This window comes from Ictalurus furcatus, chromosome 11 (assembly GCF_023375685.1).
Source record: "Ictalurus furcatus strain D&B chromosome 11, Billie_1.0, whole genome shotgun sequence".
NCBI lineage: Eukaryota > Metazoa > Chordata > Actinopteri > Siluriformes > Ictaluridae > Ictalurus > Ictalurus furcatus.
In genome coordinates this window covers 3,998,289-4,018,611 of record NC_071265.1, presented here as the reverse complement: position 1 = coordinate 4,018,611, position 20,323 = coordinate 3,998,289, and the positions used below count along the sequence as shown (strand labels likewise).

Below are 20,323 nucleotides of genomic sequence, written 5' to 3'. Positions count from 1 at the left end.
ACTTCAAATCAGGCAGGCTTATCCTCAAACCAAGACTGTCAAGAGATTAGGATTGGGTTTTTAATGTATCAGAAGGTATAGCTTTCAATCATTATATAATCACCATATGGTATTTGTTCCATATCGTGCATTCCTAGTTGCTACAAAATAATCAGAGGTCAATAGTGTCCTTTAAAAGTAGCATGGACTAGTAATGGATGGTATGGATTCTGGGTGTATTATGTGTAATGTTGATTCTCAAGTAAACATGTCCCATAATGGTATCAGCCACCATACCATCCATTAATAGCATGGACTAACATTTCTCCATCATTTTCATGCTGTGGGCCAACCCTAGCGCTTTAACTTGAAGGCTTTCTGGTGTATTCCACTGATTGGAGCTTGGTTTGAACAAGAGCTTAACCATAAACTCAAATCTCAGAACAGAACAAGTCCTTGTCCATCTCACCCCATTTCACTTGGCAATATCTTCAGAAAGGAGGCTTTCTCTCAGAAAGAATTCCATTTCATGCAAAATCATTTCTGAAGGTTTAATGACGTGTTCAACATTTTATCCACTCCCTGTCTGACAAAAAGATGTCATTCGCTATCTAAACCAGCTCTGTTCTGATTATACTAATCTGTATCAAATGTTATGGGTTTCAAAATGTACAGTTCTGACTAACATCCCAAGTGTACACTCCCAAGTGTCTCTCCGTTTCAGACCCAAATCCCAGGGCTAAAATTTCACTCTGTTACCGTTACCCTTCCTGCTTTCAATCGGCTTTCAACTCTAAACTATACTCCAAGAACACAGTGCTAAACTAAAGCTGTTAAGCATCACACAAGGCTCTAATGGGAGAGTGTGAACACTTGTGTTAATCCACTGCACGTATTCGCTGGATCTGAATAGCGAGATGACCCAGTAAGCAGCATCAGCTGATTGCCTCACTGAATTTTAAATAGACAAGCCCTGGAAATAAAATTGCATTGTGACCTTGTATGTCTCAGCAGATCAGGGCATGGTACACATAATTCCAGTTGCACAGCACTTCCAGTTTCATTTAAATCTGCTTATCCTTCCACAACCCAAAACTCACTTCACTTTTGCATATATAGCATATGATATATACAGGTTAGGGATAGATAATGACAGATAATGTGTTCTAGACATATACAAATACAGATAGGAATAGGAGGTGCACTAAATGGGAGCCAGCAGGATGCAACAAGTAGAAGTAACTGCCTGGTCAGGGTGGTTTAAATTAGGCCACACCCACTTTGTTTATCCCTTAATAGTTCAAGAGAAGGGACTTTGAACATACGCACTTTTAACAAGGCAAATCTATGACATTTTGAGGAAGCGAGATGAATTGTGAACAGTAATCAGAAAGACAGCTCACATGTTGGTGGTGAAGACGCCGTAGATGAGGTCTTGCTCAGGCAGGTAGAAGGTGCTGTGGAGCTCGTGGTAGTAGAAAGGCACGTCTCCTGAACGTGAGCAGTTCAATCTGGCCTTCATGAACGTCGTCCATGTGTCCTCAAGAAGAAACCGACCGCCTACGTCGTTCTGACACACCCGCGCCACCCGAGAGAACACCGCCTTTCCACAATCCTCCTCCACCGCCACTTCCCGCAGGAAGAAGTAGGTGAAGCGACCTACCTCGTACGCTGAGACGAACTGAGGCTCTGGTTGGATTCGGAGAGGAAGAGGAAAAGAGAGACTCGTGAAATGTCCATTACTTTGCTTTGCCACCATTATACACAATACAGTCATGGTAAAAATGCGAACTAGAGCTGAATAGATAGAAAAACAGCAACAAAAAAAAGATGGAGAGAGGATGGGAAAAAGACCGAGAGATATAATGGGTGAGAGAAGTAAATTAGATGAAAGGAGAAAGAGGGAGAGAGGACGAAGAGGGGAGAAGAGACAGAAAGACACGTTAAATAAAAAAATATAGTAAGTGATCAAGGCACTGAACACGTGAGTACTGCATCGTTATATGCATGTTATTGTACCGTTCAGCCATTTGGAGTTGTACTGAGCTGTGCGGAGAGGAGGCATACTCCCCAGGCTGCGGTAGATCACAGGGTCACGTCCAGAAAAATCAATGACTGTTGCAGCATAGAGGTCACCGCTTTCCGTTACCATGGCGGTGGAATTGTGTTTGGGGTCGTAAGGACAGCGGGCGACCCCGTTCACCGTCTCGGTTACATGGGAGAGGTCGGATGCAGAGCGGGTGGTGCAGACGGGTGAGAATGCGTTAGTGCCACAGGAGAAGAGACGAGAACCGGTCAGGAGGAGGACACGCATGTAGTTCTGGCACTCATCCTGAGAGAGAACGAGAGAGGGAAAGAGGGGACATCTTTAATTCTCAAAGTCTTAAGCCATCCTAAATTTATTTTATAGCATTATTGATATTTTATGAGTCTTGGTATAAGTGTTGGTGCTTTGTAACAGAAAGTCCTCCACCACAGGAAAGGGAACGACTGTTGAGGGAACGAGCTGCTATAACAAAAGTAACTAACTTGTCTCCTGGACGTCCCACAACATTATATTATAACTGTAAGTGGATAAAAAGTGCTCTATAAAGCGTTGTTCTTGAATCAATTAAAATATGAATTGTTGGCAAATTACTGTGGTGTAAGAGGAATAAACACATAAGGACATGTTGTTATTTTTTTTTTTAAAAAAAGCATCACAACGTCCTGTTTGATTATTTTCTTATAACAGCATACCCACCCCCCCACCCACCCCCCATGGTGTTTAATTCATTACTTATTATGTTCTTTGTTTTTGGACTTTACCATTTTATTCCACTTTGGTGAATCTGTAAAGAAAAGCAGTTGATAAAGGGTCAGATTAAGAGAGAGATACTGATTGCGGAAGACAGATCGAGTGAGACAAAGAGAGTAAAAGTGTGAAAAGGGAATAGTAAATGGGTATTGAGGATAGAAGAAGTGATAAATCGTGTGTATATGTACAAAAGCCACTTTTGTGCCTTCATCAACATCGAGCCTTTCACCCCAGCCCTTTACTCATTCGCCTCCCTCACCTCTGTCTTCCCTTTACTCCGACAAGATCTGCGTGTGTCTTCGTCCACACCACACTCCATTCCCTGTAACACACACACACATACACACAAACCACAATCAGAAATCACAGATATCACTCCTTATGTAACATTACTGCCATCGAAATGACTGCAAAAGCAACAAGCGACACATCGAATGTGTAAATCAACATTGATTACGCTAGCAACCTGGCTAAAAGCAGAAATGCACTGACCATAACCAGCTAGCTACTTAGCACAGCTAATATTACTGTTATCTGACGCTAAATATACAACTAAGTTTCGCAAGGAGGCTAAACATTAATTCATTAATTTGCCGTTCAGTCACCAGAACCGTTTGCTATCAAGTTGGATAATGTTAGCTTAAATATTATATTGTGCTGTATACGATGGCCTGTAAGTCTAAAATCCCAATCTTAACAAAGTGAAAAAATTTCTGGTTTGTGTACGCAAACCAGAAATCAAGTTCAAATTAAAATAAAATAAAATAAAATGAGTCGGTAAAATAAAAAAAGGAGTTCAGTTCCCTAGCAAGATAGATAATGCTAAGTGATGTCAAGTTTCGGTCTAGTGGACACAGGGACACGGTCATACAGCAGAATGGACCGGAGATGCGTTAGAACCTACAGATATATTGAAGCAAATGTGTTGGTCAAGTGAATCAATCAGGGTTGCTTTGCTAATTAGCTAATGTGCTAACTTGCCAGTTTAGTAAAGTAACACGTCTGTGTACTGATGAACGAGTCAGAGTAATAAAAACACAATGACTTTGCTTGAAGTATTTTATTGCTTGACAGATTGCAGCAGTGCCTTCTGGGTAATTTATGCCAAAGTTGACAGTGTTATTGTCTCGATCCCTCATCTGAGGAACTTCACTCAAGCTGTTAAACTAACAGAATGGCCCTTGGTATATAAACTGAGGTAAAATGGAGAGTGAGAAGCCAACAAGAGTGTGTTAAAAAAAACCACAGTACTGTAGTTGGGCTCTTTTCCACTTTATTAAGCGAAGTATATAACAAGCTGCTGCGTCAGTGTTTTTCATCAGGAGATGTGAGCATGACTCAGAAGCTTTAATGGAGCGACAGATGTACGTTCGGAGAGAGAGAGAGAGAGAGAGAGAGAGAGAGAGAGAGAGAGAGAGAGAGCAGAGCTAAACGGCGTACTCTCACAGCGCATTAGTGCTTTGCCCGCTTTAAGATGGCATGCGCAGCAAATTCATCACACTCAATTAGCTGATGAATGTGTGTGTGTGAAAGGGAATCAATATTTTCCTTTTTGAATGCACACAAATGCTTTTAGCTTCAGCGATAATAATGAACACTTGGCCCCAAGGCAACACCCGAGAGTACGACACGGCAGCATAAAGCGATTTATCTCGGTCACTAGTGCAAGGCAGCCTGCAGGATCAGTGTGCAGCGTTTTTAAACGTTCCAGACTGCTCCTAACCAGTGTAATCAGTAAGGACGATTAAAAACACACTTCTGTTATATTAAAGTAATCAAAGACATGCTGTGGTGATGAAGATGAAGATGAAGTTACTGTTACCACCTCAACTTTTGAGTATTTTCCCAATAACAGCAAGTGTTTTATTCTTTATATACCACAACAATCTGCTACTGATTACTATTTCTTTATGGAAACGGGAAACGTCATACTTTTTATTCACTTAGTGTTAGTGGAGATCTCAGTGATCCTGACCCTTTCTGCTCTCCGGACCTGCCTGATCTATCCTCTGAGGCCCTATGTCTGGATGACGCTCTCATCAACTGGAGGCTACATTCTGCCACTGAGGACGACCCCAAGCAGTGCAGCCTGGAGATTGCTGAGGATGGTGCCGCTTGAAGTACCATGGAAATGGTTTTGTACCTCAATTCCCCATGGACTTTCTCGCTGTGGTTGCTGGGACTACGGTTGCTGCGATGGCCTTAGGACTGCAATTACCAGATACAATTTTTCACTCAGGCCTCCTTTAGTGAACAGTGGACTAGTTCAACAAACAGACTTCATATTAAACCATAATGAACGTTCCTTTACTTTCACACTATCCGTTGTTACCCAGATGATGACGGGTTCCCTTCTGAGTCTGGTTCCTCTCAAGGTTTCTTCCTCATATCATCTCAGGGAGTTTTTCCTCACCACCGTCACCACCGTCTCGCTCAATAGGGATAAATTCACACACTTAAAATCTCCATCCTGTGTTTATATGTTTCTGTAAAGCTGCTTTGAGATGATGACCATTGTTAAAAGCGCTATACAAATAAAATCAAATTGAATTGAGTGTTACGTTTAATGTTGTGGAACATCCACAAAAGTTCCTGTTATCACTTATATTATCGCTTATAGAGAGTCGTTCCCTCACCGGCCTTTGTTTTTCCTCTCTTTTATGTTAATAAGCCAAAAAAGCAGCTTGTTCCTGAGAATCTGACCAGTGTAAAAAACTCCTCTGGCCGAAAACTTTACAGTTACAGCTCTGCCTCTGACCGTTAGAAAGCTCTGACACTGGAGACTCCTTCCATAAATGATAAATAAACAAACATCTCTTCGCAGAAAACTTCACCATATTAATGTTTGCATACTTTTGGTGGACTGTCCATCATACAAATCCCTGTGTATTCTGCGACTATAGAAACTATAAATGAAGTACATTTTTATTGAAGGAATCTTTATGCTTCATAGAATTTCTTGAGAAGTTTGATTGGTTTGATTCTTGAGAAGTTTGAAGGTTGATCATTTTTGTGACATAAACTTCATTTACAGTACTTATTAGCTACATTAGCCTTGCAGCACTAGTATACAACTAACGAAGTAAACTTCAGACACTAGACATGTCTTAGTTGATGGAGTACATTTAGGGTGAAGCTCCTTTATTGTTACTCTGTCAGCATTCATGACATATTCAGCAGATTCAGCATGAGGGGAACATATACTTTTAGACACACACACACACACACATACACATATCAATAGTTTTCAATACAACTATTGTCCAGGTCACATTTCTAATTAATCAAAGCTTTCTGGAGCATAAATGGGGAAAATACAACAAGGTCAGAGGTCAGAGTTTGAGGTTAGGGCACAGTGATACTAATTATCATCTGTAGAGAATTTTTACCGCACAGAGAGCTATTAACAACTCAGACTCACACTATTACACAAGCACACTAGCGCACACACGTAAACTATCGCTCTCAAGTCTCTGTTAGATTAGATTAGCGTGGCCTCGTCTGAGGGACTGGGTCTGGAAAACTGTCAGTACATGCACATAACAAGACCCTTGTAATCCTTTTAAAAGATAAAGATCGTGCTAATTTAAATGACCTCATAGTAAGACAAACATGTATGGCTCATAACGTCAACGTCCGACTAGGAATAACAAAAAAAAAAAAACACCCCTCATCTCATAATACTAACTCAGAAAGTCACTACGGTCTCCTAAAGCCTGTGTTCAGCGTATGATGTCAAATCAACAAGGCTGCTCACAGCATCAACAGTAAAAATGTAGCACTCTTCTTCATTTTTAAATGTTATGAATGTATCTGCTTTAGATCAATCAACATACAGACATATTCTCCTGTTAAATCTGTAACACTGACTACACAGTTTGCTGTTTTCTAATCGCTAATATTAGCTAACCAAAGACAAGAATGAAGGTGTCCAGGTTCTTTGTAGCGCAAAGGCACAGGGGTCGAAAATTGCCTCATTCCATGTCCAGAGTTAAGTCGAGTTCCAGGTTAAGTCAAGATCTGAGTTAATTCGAGTTCCAAATTAAGTCGATTTCTGAGTTAAGTCGAGTACCAAGTTAAGTAAGTTCCGAATTAAGTAGAGTTCCAGGTACGTTGAGTTCCGAGTTAAGTCGAGTTCCGAGTTACGTCGAGTTCCGAGTTAAGTCGAGTTCCAAGTTACATCGAGTTCCGAGTTACATCGAGTTCCGAGTTAAGTCGACTTCCAAGTTAAGTCGAGCTCCGAGTTACGTCGAGTTCCTCGTTAATGAGGTCCGAGTTACGTCGAGTTCCAAGTTACGTCAAGTTCCGAGTTACGTCGAGTTCCTAGTTAACGAGGTCCGAGTTACGTCGAGTTCCAAGTTACGTCAAGTTCCGAGTTACGTCTAGTACCTAGTTAATGAGTTCCGAGTTACATCGCGTTCCGAGTTAGTTCGAGTTCCGAGTTACATCAACTTCCGAGTTAAGTCAAGTTCCGAGTTACATCGAGTTCCTAGTTAATGAGTTCCGAGTTACGTCGAGTTCTGAGTTAATTTGAGTTCCGAGTTACGTCGCGTTTCGAGTTACGTCGAGTTCCGAGTTAAAGAGTTCCAAGTTAAGTCGAGTTCCGAGTTAAGTCGAGTTCCAAGTTACATCACGTTCCGAGTTAAGGCGAGTTCCGAGTTACGTCGCGTTCCGAGTTAAGGCAAGTTCCGAGTTACATCAAATTCCTAGTTAATGAGTTCCGAGTTACGTCGAATTCCTAGTTAATGAGTTCCGAGTTACGTCGAATTCCTAGTTAATGAGTTCCGAGTTACGTCGAATTCCTAGTTAATGAGTTCCGAGTTACGTCACATTCCAAGTTAAGGCGAGTTCCGAGTTACGTCATGTTCCAAGTTAAGTCGAGTTCCAAGTTATGTTGAGTTCCGAGTTAAGTCGAGTTCCGAATTACGTCGAATTCCTAGTTAACGAGTTCCGAGTTACGTCGAGTTCCGAATTACGTCGCGTTCCGAGTTACGTCAAGTTCCTAGTTACGTTGAAGTCTGAGTTAAGTCAACCTGAGGTAAGTCGAGCACTGAGTTAAGTCGAGTTCGGAGTTAAATTCAACTTCTGAAATAAGTCAAGCTCAGAGTTTTATCAAGTTTCTGAGTTAAGTCGAGCTCCGAATCAAAACATTTTCAAAGGATTCAAAGGTTTTATTTGTCACATACACAGTTATATGGGATTCAACGTGTAGTGAAGTTTATCTCAAAAAGGTATATCACCTAAAAAACACGCACAAACACGCTAAAAACAAATAAATAACAAACAACAAAATAAAGTTGTAATTGCATATCTGTTCAGCTCTGTTCCTGTCAAACCTCTAAACTCTTTTTTTTTTTTTACATCTTACATCTTTAGTGCATTTTATCAGTAGCCGAGTTATTGTTATTTTTCTCTATTCTGCCCCCTAGTGGAATAACAGAGCTTATAACTAATCTAATCTTTCAATTCAATTCCAGTCCCCAAGACAATTTTAATTCAGAACAAGTTGATATAATATCCCTGTGATTTGTCAAAATGCATCATAGCATTGTCACAATGCAATGCTATGCAAGCGCAGACGGATGCAAGTGCAGATAAGGAGTTTAATAACAACGAAAACAAACACAAAAGAAGCTATGAACACGTAGAAAGAGACTAAGGCAAAGAAAAAAACCGTGGAACAAAGACCATGTTCCCTATGACAGAAACGATGGCAGCGAAAGACGACCGCAAAACAACCAGTGTAGTGCAAACTGTGGCTATAAATACCCGTAAGTGCTCGTTAACAAGAATGAAGTTCAGGTGCAGGTGGTCACGTGACATGATGGTGTGGTGCAGTGTCTGCTGGGAATTGTAGTCCGGATTTTACTCCGTGATATCCATGACAAGCATCACTGAACTGATAACGATCGAGGTCGAAAATGTTATTGCACCTGTTATAAATGGTGTAAACAGGTGTTCTGTTCCTTTGTTAGTAAAGGGATGTGTGTAGTAAATCTTGTTTGTTCATAATCACACTCACACACACACACACACATTGCAGAAATGCTGGAAAGAGATTAGGGCTGCGTGATTAATCCTAGGGTTAGGATTTTATAGTTATCATTAAACGCAGAGCTGTGAAGCTGGGATAACAAAACGGCATAAAGTTGCTTATTCACACACAACAGCAAACTGCAGAACTGTGTCTATGCATACAGTTGGGTCCGTAAGTGTTTGGACAGTGACCCGATTGTTGTATTTTTGTCTCTGTACACCTCCACAGTGGATTTGAAATCAATCAAAGTGTAGACACTCGCTTTAATTCAAGAGGTTTAGCAAAAAATATTGCATTAACCATTTGAGAATTACAGTCCCTCCATTTAAATAAAATAATCACAATGGGCAGGGGTGGCTTGATGGTTAAGGCTCTGGGTTACTGGTCGGAAGGTTTGGGGTTCAAGCCCCAGCACTGCCAAGCTGCCACTGTTGGGCCCCTGAGCAAGGCCCTTAACCCTCTCTGCTCCAGGGACACTGTATCATGGCTGACCCTGTGCTCTGACCCCAACTTCCTAACATGCTGGGATATGCAAAAAAAAAAAAGAATTTCACTGTGCTGTAATGTATATGTGACTAATAAAAACTCATTATCATTATAAATATAAGGATTATTGGATACTTGGATGCAAATCCTTTGCAGTCAATGACTACCTGAAATCTGGAACCCATGAACATCACCAAATGCTGAGTTTCCTGCCTTGAGATACTTTGCCAAGCCTTTACTGCAGCTGCCTATCACCGTTTTTTGTCCATATCGTGCAGCTCTAACAGAGATTAGGGGGTAAAAAGTTTTTAAGGTGTTTTAAGGCCACGCGTTTTGATCTGTGAGAAAAGAGGGATGCAATCGCGCGGAAATAAAAGTGCTCATTAAAAAAGTGCCTGTGTCTGTAAATGTGAAGCAGCAAGGCGATGTAAGTGGATGTCCGTGAGCTGAACGTCTAAAAGACACTTGGAGGATGAATCTTCATTATTCTGCCACAGCCTGATGAGGCTCGTTCATCACAAAGACATCCTGCAGGAGGGCAGACGAAGGTTCCTGGGGTCAGAGGTCACCACTCTGCTAGATGTTTATGCATAGTTCCAGATCTGCTACACTCATCCTGCACACTGATCATTCTCCCAGAACCAGTGAAAATCACATAACTGATAAACGGTATCAACTAAACACCATCTTTCTTCATTGTAGCGGTTACTGACCCAGAATCATATTATGTTTCAGGGTCTAACTGCTTTTCATCACAATCAAACCACATAACCACACACAAAGTAGAGATCATTTCCTCATTTCCTTCAGAGTGGCTGTTGGACCATAAGCGTTACGTTTGCACCAACAGGAGCTCGGCTTAAAGGAACGTCAGCATGCACATGCAAGGGTATCTGTGTGTGAAAGAGTCGGGGGTTAAAGGTTAAATGTCAGGGTTGTGGACAAAGCTTCACGGGATCAGTGAGGATTTTCACAAACAGTCCAGAAATTCAGAGTTGAAAGTAAATGTGGACAGAGAGAGAGAGAGAGAAAGATACAGAGATAGAGAGCGATAGATAGATACAGAGAGAGAGATATATAGATATATATATACAGTATCTCACAAAAGTGAGTACACCCCTCACATTTTTGTAAATATTTGATGATATCTTTTCATGTGACAACACTGAAGAAATGACACTTTGCTACAATGTAAAGTAGTGAGTGTACAGCTTGTGTAACAGTGTAAATTTGCTGTCCCCTCAAAATAACTCAACACACAGCCATTAATGTCTAAACCGCTGGCAACAAAAGTGAGTACACCCCTAAGTGAAAATGTCCAAATTGAGCCCAAAGTGTCAATATTTTGTGTGGCCACCATTATTTTCAAGCACTGCCTTAACCCTCTTGGGCATGGAGTTCACCTGAGCTTCACAGGTCCTCTTCCACTCCTCCATGATGACATCATGGAGCTGGTGGATGTTAGAGACCTTGTGCTCCTCCACCTTCCGTTTGAGGATGCCCCACAGATGCTCAATAGGGTTTAGGTCTGGAGACATGCTTGGCCAGTCCATCACCTTCACCCTCAGCTCCTTTAGCAAGGCAGTGATCGTCTTGGGGGTGTGTTTGGGGTCGTTATCATGCTGGAATACTGCCCTGCGGCCCAGTCTCCGAAGGGAGGAGATCATGCTCTGCTTCAGTAAGTCACAGTACATGTTGGTATTCATGGTTCCCTCAATGAACTGAAGCTCCCCAGTGCCGGCAGCACTCATGCAGCCCCAGACCATGACACTCCCACCACCATGCTTGACTGTAGGCAAGACACGCTTGTCTTTGTACTCCTCACCTGGTTGCCGTCACATACGCTTGACACCATCTGAACCAAATAAGTTTATCTTGGTCTCATCAGACCACAGGACATGGTTCCAGTAATCCATGTCCTTAGTCTGCTTGTCTTCAGCAAACTGTTTGTTTGTGTAAAAATTAAAGGCCTGAAGGCAAGACACAAAGAAGCAGAAGACTACAATAATCTCGGTGGACAGAACAGAATCACTCGTCCTTTCTACCACACAGTGACGCTACTGGTAGAAAGTTTTCAGTCTAGCGTATTTTAGTATTTTGGTGTAAAGACAGGAATCACAGAATGGTTATGTCTTACATACTTAACAAATTTAAACAAACATGACAAAAACTCAGATCTGTGTAAAAATGTGAGAGAAGGAGAACGAGAAAGAGAGAGATAGAGAGAGAGCGAGAGAGAGAAAGAGAGAGTGAGAGAGATATAGAGAGAGAGAGAAAGAGAGAGATAAAGAGCGAGAGAGAAAGAGAGAGAGAGAGAGAGAGAGAGCGAGAAAGAGAGGGAGGCAGATGATTAATTAAACTCGAAGTGCCCTTTCCTGAGGAAACACTTATACTGTACACATGCAATGACTCATAAAGTGTAAGTGTTAAATGTTGTCATTAACAACTGTTTAAAGATGTAAATGTTCAAGACTGAAGTGATGGACGGATAAAAGTAGAATGTAGGGGGGGAAAAATGAAGAAAGGGCAAGAAAAATGTCAAAGAAATCATGTGATTATAACGAGTGTATGTTCGAATTCTAATGAGTATGTACTTCCACTGAGTGTGAGTTTAAGCAAAGCTGCTGATTGCTGATTGGTTCAGCTGCTGTAACGACCATAATGACATCATCATCTGGCAGTTGGAATTCAACACTGTCGGTGTGATTTAAAGGCACCTCCATATCAGTGTGTGATGTTGTTCTCCATGTGCTTTGGTTTGTTTTGGTCACGGTCCTGTCCCCACCTCTGTCTCGTCATTGGTCTGTTACTGATCGTGCTCACCTGTTCTGTGTTTCACTTTGATTACTTTGTCTATTTATTATATGCTGCGTCCCAATTCGCCTACTATCCGTCCTAAACAGTATCCGAGATTAGAATGAGTGTGTCCCAAATCGTCGTCGGTTCAAACGAGACTCCGAAAGGTACCCAGATGGTCTACTATTTCCGGTAGATTTCTGAAGTGTGGATCCGTGGACACTTTTTCAGCTAATGTTGCCCACAACTGCTTGTGCGAGGGAGGCGGAGTTTTGTGATGGAACGTCGGTGATGCGTTTTCAGTATTTAAGTGTAAGAACTTAAATGTTCAGCTCTAAGCAAACGAAATGTGGAGAAAGAAATCGAGGGAATTGTAAGTTAAATGATAGAGTATAAATGATATAAAGAATAACGAATGAAGGAAAGCTGAAATGCGACAACGACGAGGCGTTTGTTTACGGTGGTAGTGTGCGTAACTAGGCAACAATGGTATCTTCCATGTCATGTTAGTATGACCCTGTACTTGCATAATCATTGCTACACACTACACACATTTTCGTCACGAAGACTTTTAGAATACTTTGTACATACTTTTAGTACATACACTCCAAAGTCAAAGTAGATATAGTATACCTCACAAAGATAGAAATACAAATGTGTGTGTGTGTGTGTGTGTGTGTGTGTGTGAGAGAGAGAGGTGGAGAGGCTTTACCTGAAGTAGAGAAACATTAGCCAAACTCAGTCTGAACAGGTAGTTCCTACAGAGAGGAACAGAATATTAACAATGCGTGGCTGCTTTTTACAACTGATTGACGAGTGTTTGTGTGTGTACAGTATGTGTGTGTGTGTGTTACCTGGCTCCAACGATCAGCTGGTTCCTGCTGAGGTCTAAAGCGAGCTGAGAGTAATCACTCACACCAGGCATAGAGAAGGATGAGAGCCATACACTGAGAGCTGTGGAGAGAGAGAGAGAGAGAGAGAGAGAGAGAGAGAGAGAGATCAAGACACTTCCTGTGTCATTATTGTGGGACTATTGTACACAACTGAGAGAAAGAGAGAGAGAGAGGAGAGAGAGAGGGAATAATAGAGAAACAGAAAGACAAAATGGCTGACCTTCATAGGACGTAACAGGATGTAGTTTCATGCTGCACTGTTTAGCATGAGAAGTGGCGAGGTCAGGGTCAGAGGTCAGGGAATGCTGGGATGTAAGGAGTGGATAAAGGGAGAGGGAGAGAAGGACGATGAAAGGTCCGGGAGAATAAACAGACATCGCAGGCATGGTTACCATGACAACCACACCTTTAGCACAAAACTGGGAGTCAACTGGAGGAAGAAAAAAAAAAACAGATAATTAGGGTGTGATATATATATATATATACTCTATATCTGTATTTGTACTAATGAAGAAACGATGAAAGATGGGATGGAAGGAAGAACAAAAGAAAGAAAGAAAGAAAGAAGGAAGGAAAGAAAGAAAGAAAGAAAGAAAGAAAGAAATGTGAGAACAGCAAAGTAATAAAGGTGGGTAAAAGAGAGAGGGGCAGAGAAAGAAAGAGAGAGAGAGAGAGAGAGAGAGAGAGAGAGAGAGAGAAATCAATAACTATCTGTAGCAACAAACTGTACTCAGAGAAGTTAGCCCAAGGCTGTAACTGATATCCAATGGTGTTTATAAAAACATGACCACACACACACACACACACACACACACACACATAAGTACTATTACAGATTCAGAAGTCTGACTACCCTGCTGGAAAAAAAACAATAGAAACCCTCGTAGAATTTGTAATGGTTTTAATGGTTATAATGGGAATTGTATTGGTTTAATGAAAACTGTAATGGTCTCCACTGGTAATTTTTTTGCATTCTATTGGTGGCATGTTATGTCTAGTGGATACCATTAAGGACCAATAATGGTCATAGTTTTAATGGTTATCTGATGGTTTGTAATGGTATTTGTAGTGGAAACCATTCGAATTTCTGTGATGGTTTCTGTAGTTTTCAGCAGGGTACACCACTGATCAAACCCTTACACACTCAGATGAGCACATGATCAATCCATAAACTTAAACCATGTGCACAAACGTGGCTACACACACACACACACACACACACACACACACACACACACAATATCTCTATTGCTCTTTTCTCTGCTCCACTCAGTCCTCCCCTGAGCATGTCTAATCCGACTCAAAAACCAAAGGACCCCTCTAACGCTGCTAACAGCCCACTAACACCCCCGCTAACATCCCCCTCAACACCCCGCTAACACTGCAGCGCTCACACACACCTCCATTCACACAGCGCCTTTCAGCCCGAGCCAGGCCAAAGGAGATGGAAGTGAGAAAAAGAAAAAGAAAGGCACAGACGGCGTTGATAGACGTCCAGGAAAAAGTCCCCACGTGAGACATTGAGGTTTTGTCTGCATCGATTCGATACGGGTGAACAGATAACCGCACGAGGGACAAAGAAGTGAATTAATGAGGCCACGGATGGACGGTTGACCGACAGACGGATAGACAGAAAGACAGACTGATAGATACATCAGTCAAACAGGCAGGCTTATAGATATTTAGACATACTGTATATAGACATATCCTACAACACAGCACAGTGTTTTATTCCACTTATACCATAGCGATTTACCAAAGCATGCTGGGAAACCTTCCATACAGTACATTCCATGACTATTACAAAAGGTGCAAACATTCACTGATGCTCAAGAAGGCAACACGATACTGTAAGAGCCGGGGAGTGTTGTTATTATCTTGTTTAAAGAGCTTTTCATTTTTTCATTTAGTACCGCCCTTCAGAAGCTACATAAGATATTTACATGTTTCCCAGAAGACAAAATAATAACAGTTAAAACCCATCATCCTGTTCAAAAGTTTACACCCCCCGGCTCTTAATCTATCGTGTTGCCTTCTTGAGCATCAGTGAACGTTCGCACCTTTTGAAATAGTCGTGTACGAGTCCCTCGGTCATCCTCAGTGTGAAAAGATGGATCTCGACATCATATAACCGCTTTTGGAAAGCGCTCAGATATGCAGAATATGCTGGAAAAGTAAAGAATGCGCAGGACCTGGAGGATTTTTTCTGAAGAACAGTGGGCAGTTTAACTGCTCAGGACAAACAAGGGACTCATGAACAACTCTCACAAAACATAAAAACATTATATCGTTGATCATCCAGGTAACGACACAGTATTAAGAATCAAGGGTGTGTATACTTTTGAACTGGTTGTGTAATTTCAGTTGTTATTGTGTCTGGTGCACTTTATGTAAACATCTGTTATGTGAAATAGCTTATTCAGGGCAGAACTAAATAATAATAATAAAAAAACAATTTAAAAATGCATTTTTTAAAATTAATATTTTGCAGATTCTGCCAGGCGTATGTAAACTTATGACCTCAACTGTATATATTGATCCCGAAGGAAACTTCGGACAAACTTGCTCAAGAGAAAACAAATACGAAATATATTTGCATAGAGTGTGTATATAAGTATAGATATACAGTAAATATATAATAGGTAGTAAAAAAAAAATGATTAAAAAATATATAAACATTCTTTAAAACGGAATGTGTGCTAGTGACTCAACATTAGGACGGTATTACAATTTTCAAAAACTGCTTTCTGTAGAAAGGGGCGGAGTTTTACAGCCTGATTGCCAAGTCAAGATCTCCTGTAGTGTTCGGTATTACGTGGTATTTTTTTGAGTCTCTTGCTCAAAGGCTAAGCCAGTCTCTTGCTGATTCTAACAATAACATTTTTTAAACATTTCTCCCAAGGATAATTGAAAGAAGGTTTATCATAATAATAATCCGAGTTCCTGACTTTTATTAAAAACTGAACACATGCAACTCCTCTCAACTTTCTCTGTCCTTCTAGCTAGATTTTTTTTTAATCACTTCGTATAAAATGCATTATTATTATATAATATGCGATGGCTCGTTATTCTTTTGTGGCGAAGAGGCCCTGAAAGCAAAATAACGACCGTTCCATTGGTCTGCATTTTTTTTTTGTGTGTACTATTAAAAAAGAGACAGATAGAGAGCTGAAAAATTGAAAAATACGTCACGTTAAACAAACTGCTCCGTCTCTCCTGGGGTACACTCGTGTAGAAGAGGAGTTTGCGTGTCTAATAATGATTGATACGCCATTATGGTGGGGGTCTGAGGTGGCCTGTACTCTGTCTCTGTCTCTGTCTCAGGCAGCTACGGTACAGTGGACACGTCAACATATTTAAATATATTTCCAATGAGGTTATTCACATGAAATTTTCACCAGACGTCGGTATTAACTCAAGAAATCCGCAAATATAAAGAATTCACAACAGTAGAGTCCATAAATGAAGTTATTTGTAATAATGAGTAAAGACACGGGAAAAAAGTATTGAACACACTAACTGAACTTTATTTAATACTTAGTGGAGAAGCCTTTGCTTGTAACGACAGCTTCGAGACACTTCCTGTATGAAGCAACGAATCGGCCGCAGTATTCAGACCTTCAATACTTATTTCCCCCACTGTATGTGAATGTGTTCAACAGCAGTGATGTAAGTACATGGGGCGGAGTGTATTTCCCATTTCTCATGTCTTATTATGTAATCTTGTTGGAACAAACCCAAACATTTAATCAGCGCAAGGAATGAGGAAAAAGGAGTGTACAAGAAATACAAGCTTTCAAGGAATGAATGCACTAACATACTCGGTTGTTGGGGGAACGATAATGTAGATAGGTCGTCTGTGTGCTCCTAGGGAGTTGTAAAGATAAATACATCACTGCTTATTGTTAAAAACACTATACAAATAAAACCGAATTGATCTGCGTTAAATGGGGAAATGGCCACCTTGGTATAGGTTTAGCGAGCTGTGTGTTATAGTTAAATAAATATTGTATAAAAACCTTTCAGATTGTGGATCAGTGGGAGGAATTGCCGGAAAAGCTCTTTACAATATTCCCTCTACGGAAATGCAAACTAATCAGAGAAAGCCAAGGGATCACATCGCAGTTTGTGCTCCAAGATCCACAAAAATCTGTTTACAGTCTGTGATCCTAAAGTAACCTGCCCTGGGGCATGTTAGATACACAACATAAGTTACGATGGTGATGTATCAGGCTAAGTGGCCCGCTTTCACGAGACAGGATGAGATCAAACTAAGCATGCAGATAGCAAGCTAACTAATAAATCCTGCTTCGTTCTAAAAAAAAACATCACTTAATCACTATTATATCACAGATAGATAGATAGATAGATAGATAGATACTTTATTGATCCCCAAGGGGAAATTCAAGTGACAGGAGCACTTTATTCAATTTAATTAAGCAGTGTGCTTAAATGCTCGAATCTGATTGGTCAGAAGGTGTGCATTAATTTCGTATAACAGCACAGATAGTTCCAGCTGTAACGTGAAGGAAAGGTTCATATTAATGCGCTCATTGTAATACGTTATTGTTTTGGAACATCAGGTCAACTCCCGCATCCACCGTGAACCACGTTTCCCAGAACACACCACGGCCTACAAACATGGCCACCCAGAACTACATTAGTACTAGTGTAGTACTGATTACTAATCTCACACAGCTGAAGACAATCACCACCGCACACTATATAAAGAACTCAAACATTCACTCACTGCGAAGTAATGCTCAGTGTGTCTCTACCCCAACTCACCAAGCCCTTTTCTTCTGTTTAGTCGCGCTGGTTTTTGTGCTCTACCTGCTTTTTGGATTTGGGGATTTTCCCTTTCACTGTGGTTTGTACATCGCCCGGCCTTGCTTGCTTTGTGATTGCGTTTTTGCCCAACGTTTTGTGTTTGTCAGCCTGTTTCTTCTAAAAATAATCTATCTCTGCAATTGCACAATAATAAACGTATTTAAAAACGTGTTGTTGTTGGGGGGTTTTTTTATTAGGATGCATTTATGAACATTTATGAAAGGAGTCTGAGTTGTAAGCACTTTGTAACAATAGAAGTTTATCAGCACAGAAACGTCTTCGGGACAGACAAGCTTACGTTTTCCGTGTTCTCTGTAAAATGAAAAGCTGTGGTTTTTGAGAGAGAACGCCAATGAGCGAGCGAGAAAGAGAAAGAGAGAGACAGAGACAGAGAGAGAGAGAGAGAAAGAGAGACAGAGAATGATAGAGAGAAAGAGAGACAGAGAGAGGGGCAGAGAAAGAGAGACAGAGAGAGGGGCAGAGAAAGAGAGACAGAAAGAGGGACAGTGAGACAGAGATAAAGAGAGAGACAGCGATAGAGACAGAGAGAGGGGCAGAGAGAGAGAAAGAGAGAGATAAAGAGAGATAGATAGAGAGAGAGAGAAAGAAAGACAGAGAGAACGATAGAGAGAGAGAGAGAGAGAGAGAGAGAGAGGCAGAGAAAGAGAGGGAGGGACAGAGAGAGAAAAAAGAGACAGAAATAGGGACAGAGAGACAGAGAGAGAGATAAAGAGAGAGATAGAGAAAGTCAGAGACAGAGAGGGGGCAGAGAGAAAGAGAGACAGCGAGAGAGACAGAGAGAGAGAAAGAGAGACAGAGAGAACGAGAGAGAGAGAGACAGAGAGAGGGGCAGAGAAAGAGAGAGAGGGACAGGGAGAGAAAAAAAGAGACAGAAATAGGGATAGAGAGACAGAGAGAGATAAAGAGAGCGATAGAGAGAGTGAGAGACAGAGAGAGAGAGAGAAAGAGAGACAGTGAGAGAGACAGAGAGAGGGAGAGAGAGAGAGAGAGACAGAGAGAGGGACAGAGAGAGAGATAGAGAGAAAGAGAGGGACAGAGAGAAAGAAAGAGAGACAAGGGAGAGGGACAGAGAGAGAGAAAGAGAGACAGAGAGAGGGAGAGAGAGAGATAGAGAGAAAGAGAGACACAGAGAGAGAAAGAGAGACCAAGAGAGGGACAGAGAGAGGGAAAGAGAAAAAAACATGAAGCTAGTGAGCAAAGGACTGGTAGTGGTACTCCGTCAGCGCGTTGTGATGCATCACGCTTCCCCAGCATGCATTATTTTCACATAACAGCACGTTCTGTCGAATTGTTCCTTACTTAACTATTTTCATTTCTCAGGGTGGTGTCTGTAACACAACGTCTCCGCTGATAGTTTCAAGCAAGACTCTTCTCCTGAACATCCAGATGTCTAGTTCAGACACAGAGACATGACCACATTATTGTATCATGAATTTATTTGATCAGTTTACTGCTGCATTAGTAAGGAATAAAACACATGGAAGGAGGGGTGCTGTGATAGGAAAATAATCAGCGGCGGGTGATGTGATGCGGCCCGATGACTGACTTATCGTTACCGACCTGAAGTTGATTATTTTCCTGTAACGCCGTGTCCTGGAAGGCTTTATTCTTCTTATATCACAGCAATTAGTGAACAATTCTTTTTTCCTTTATTAAAGAACGACACGTACTTCTTATCCATTTATAGTTACGTTAAACACTGTGGTCCACAATATCCGCAAAACATTTTCCTGTTCTTTCTTACAGTATAGTAGCTCACAGATACAGACACTCATTTTTCTAATAAAAGAAAAATATTCTGTACACCTTGTCGTGTTACCAAGAAACTGTACACTCCTGTCCTGAAACTGTTACACAGTGAAGCACTAACACTGGAGACTCCTTCCATCCATGCTTACTGAATAGAGAAAACATCACCAAATGAATTATTATGTGCATTACTTTGTTAAATCTTATTTTTTTTCGTTTATTATTAGTCTTAGATAAAATAAGATATATAGATAAAGTCCCTGTGTATGAGCTGTTACTATAGAAACGAACGCACGATAACAAGCTGCACTACTGTCAGAGCTTGTAAAACATTAATCGGCAACTTACGACCAATCAGATCGGAGAATTCAACAGCGCTGAGGTAAAAGTGAATATAAAGTGAAGTTTTATTCCAGCCGTTGCTGTCATTACTCTATAATGGCATATTTTTTAATCAGCCTGTGGGACTGCGGGTTTTTTTTTTTTTTCTTTTTTTGGTTCTCTTACTTTTTGTGTTCTAATGGGCTCTCAGTGTAGGTGATGGAAAGCACAGCAACTACATTTTAAAAAGACTTCTAAAGCATCTATCTCTCTGTGATTCTGTGCCTTAGGGGGGCGTTTTTTTTTTGTGTGTGTAAAAGCTGAATTTAAATGCTGTTTAAAATGAAGCGTGTCTTTCCGGTGACTACTGAAATCACTTCAGAAATGCTTTCAGTGCAAATTTGCCTGGTGTCT

At 41.0% G+C, this 20,323-nt stretch overlaps 1 protein-coding gene across 1 annotated transcript in view; it reads right to left on the bottom strand.

The window, feature by feature from the left end:
* sema5bb (sema domain, seven thrombospondin repeats (type 1 and type 1-like), transmembrane domain (TM) and short cytoplasmic domain, (semaphorin) 5Bb) overlaps positions 1 to 20,323 on the bottom strand; it is a 66,780-nt gene that overhangs the window by 16,617 nt on the left and 29,840 nt on the right. The window contains exons 3-8 of the mRNA XM_053635987.1: positions 13,209 to 13,418; positions 12,950 to 13,049; positions 12,808 to 12,853; positions 3,036 to 3,098; positions 1,999 to 2,311; positions 1,383 to 1,668 (exon numbers count right to left, since the gene is read on the bottom strand). Of these exons, the coding sequence (XP_053491962.1) occupies positions 1,383 to 1,668; positions 1,999 to 2,311; positions 3,036 to 3,098; positions 12,808 to 12,853; positions 12,950 to 13,049; positions 13,209 to 13,383 (983 nt within the window). The 5' untranslated portion in view covers positions 13,384 to 13,418. The remainder of the gene's footprint in view (positions 1 to 1,382; positions 1,669 to 1,998; positions 2,312 to 3,035; positions 3,099 to 12,807; positions 12,854 to 12,949; positions 13,050 to 13,208; positions 13,419 to 20,323) is intronic.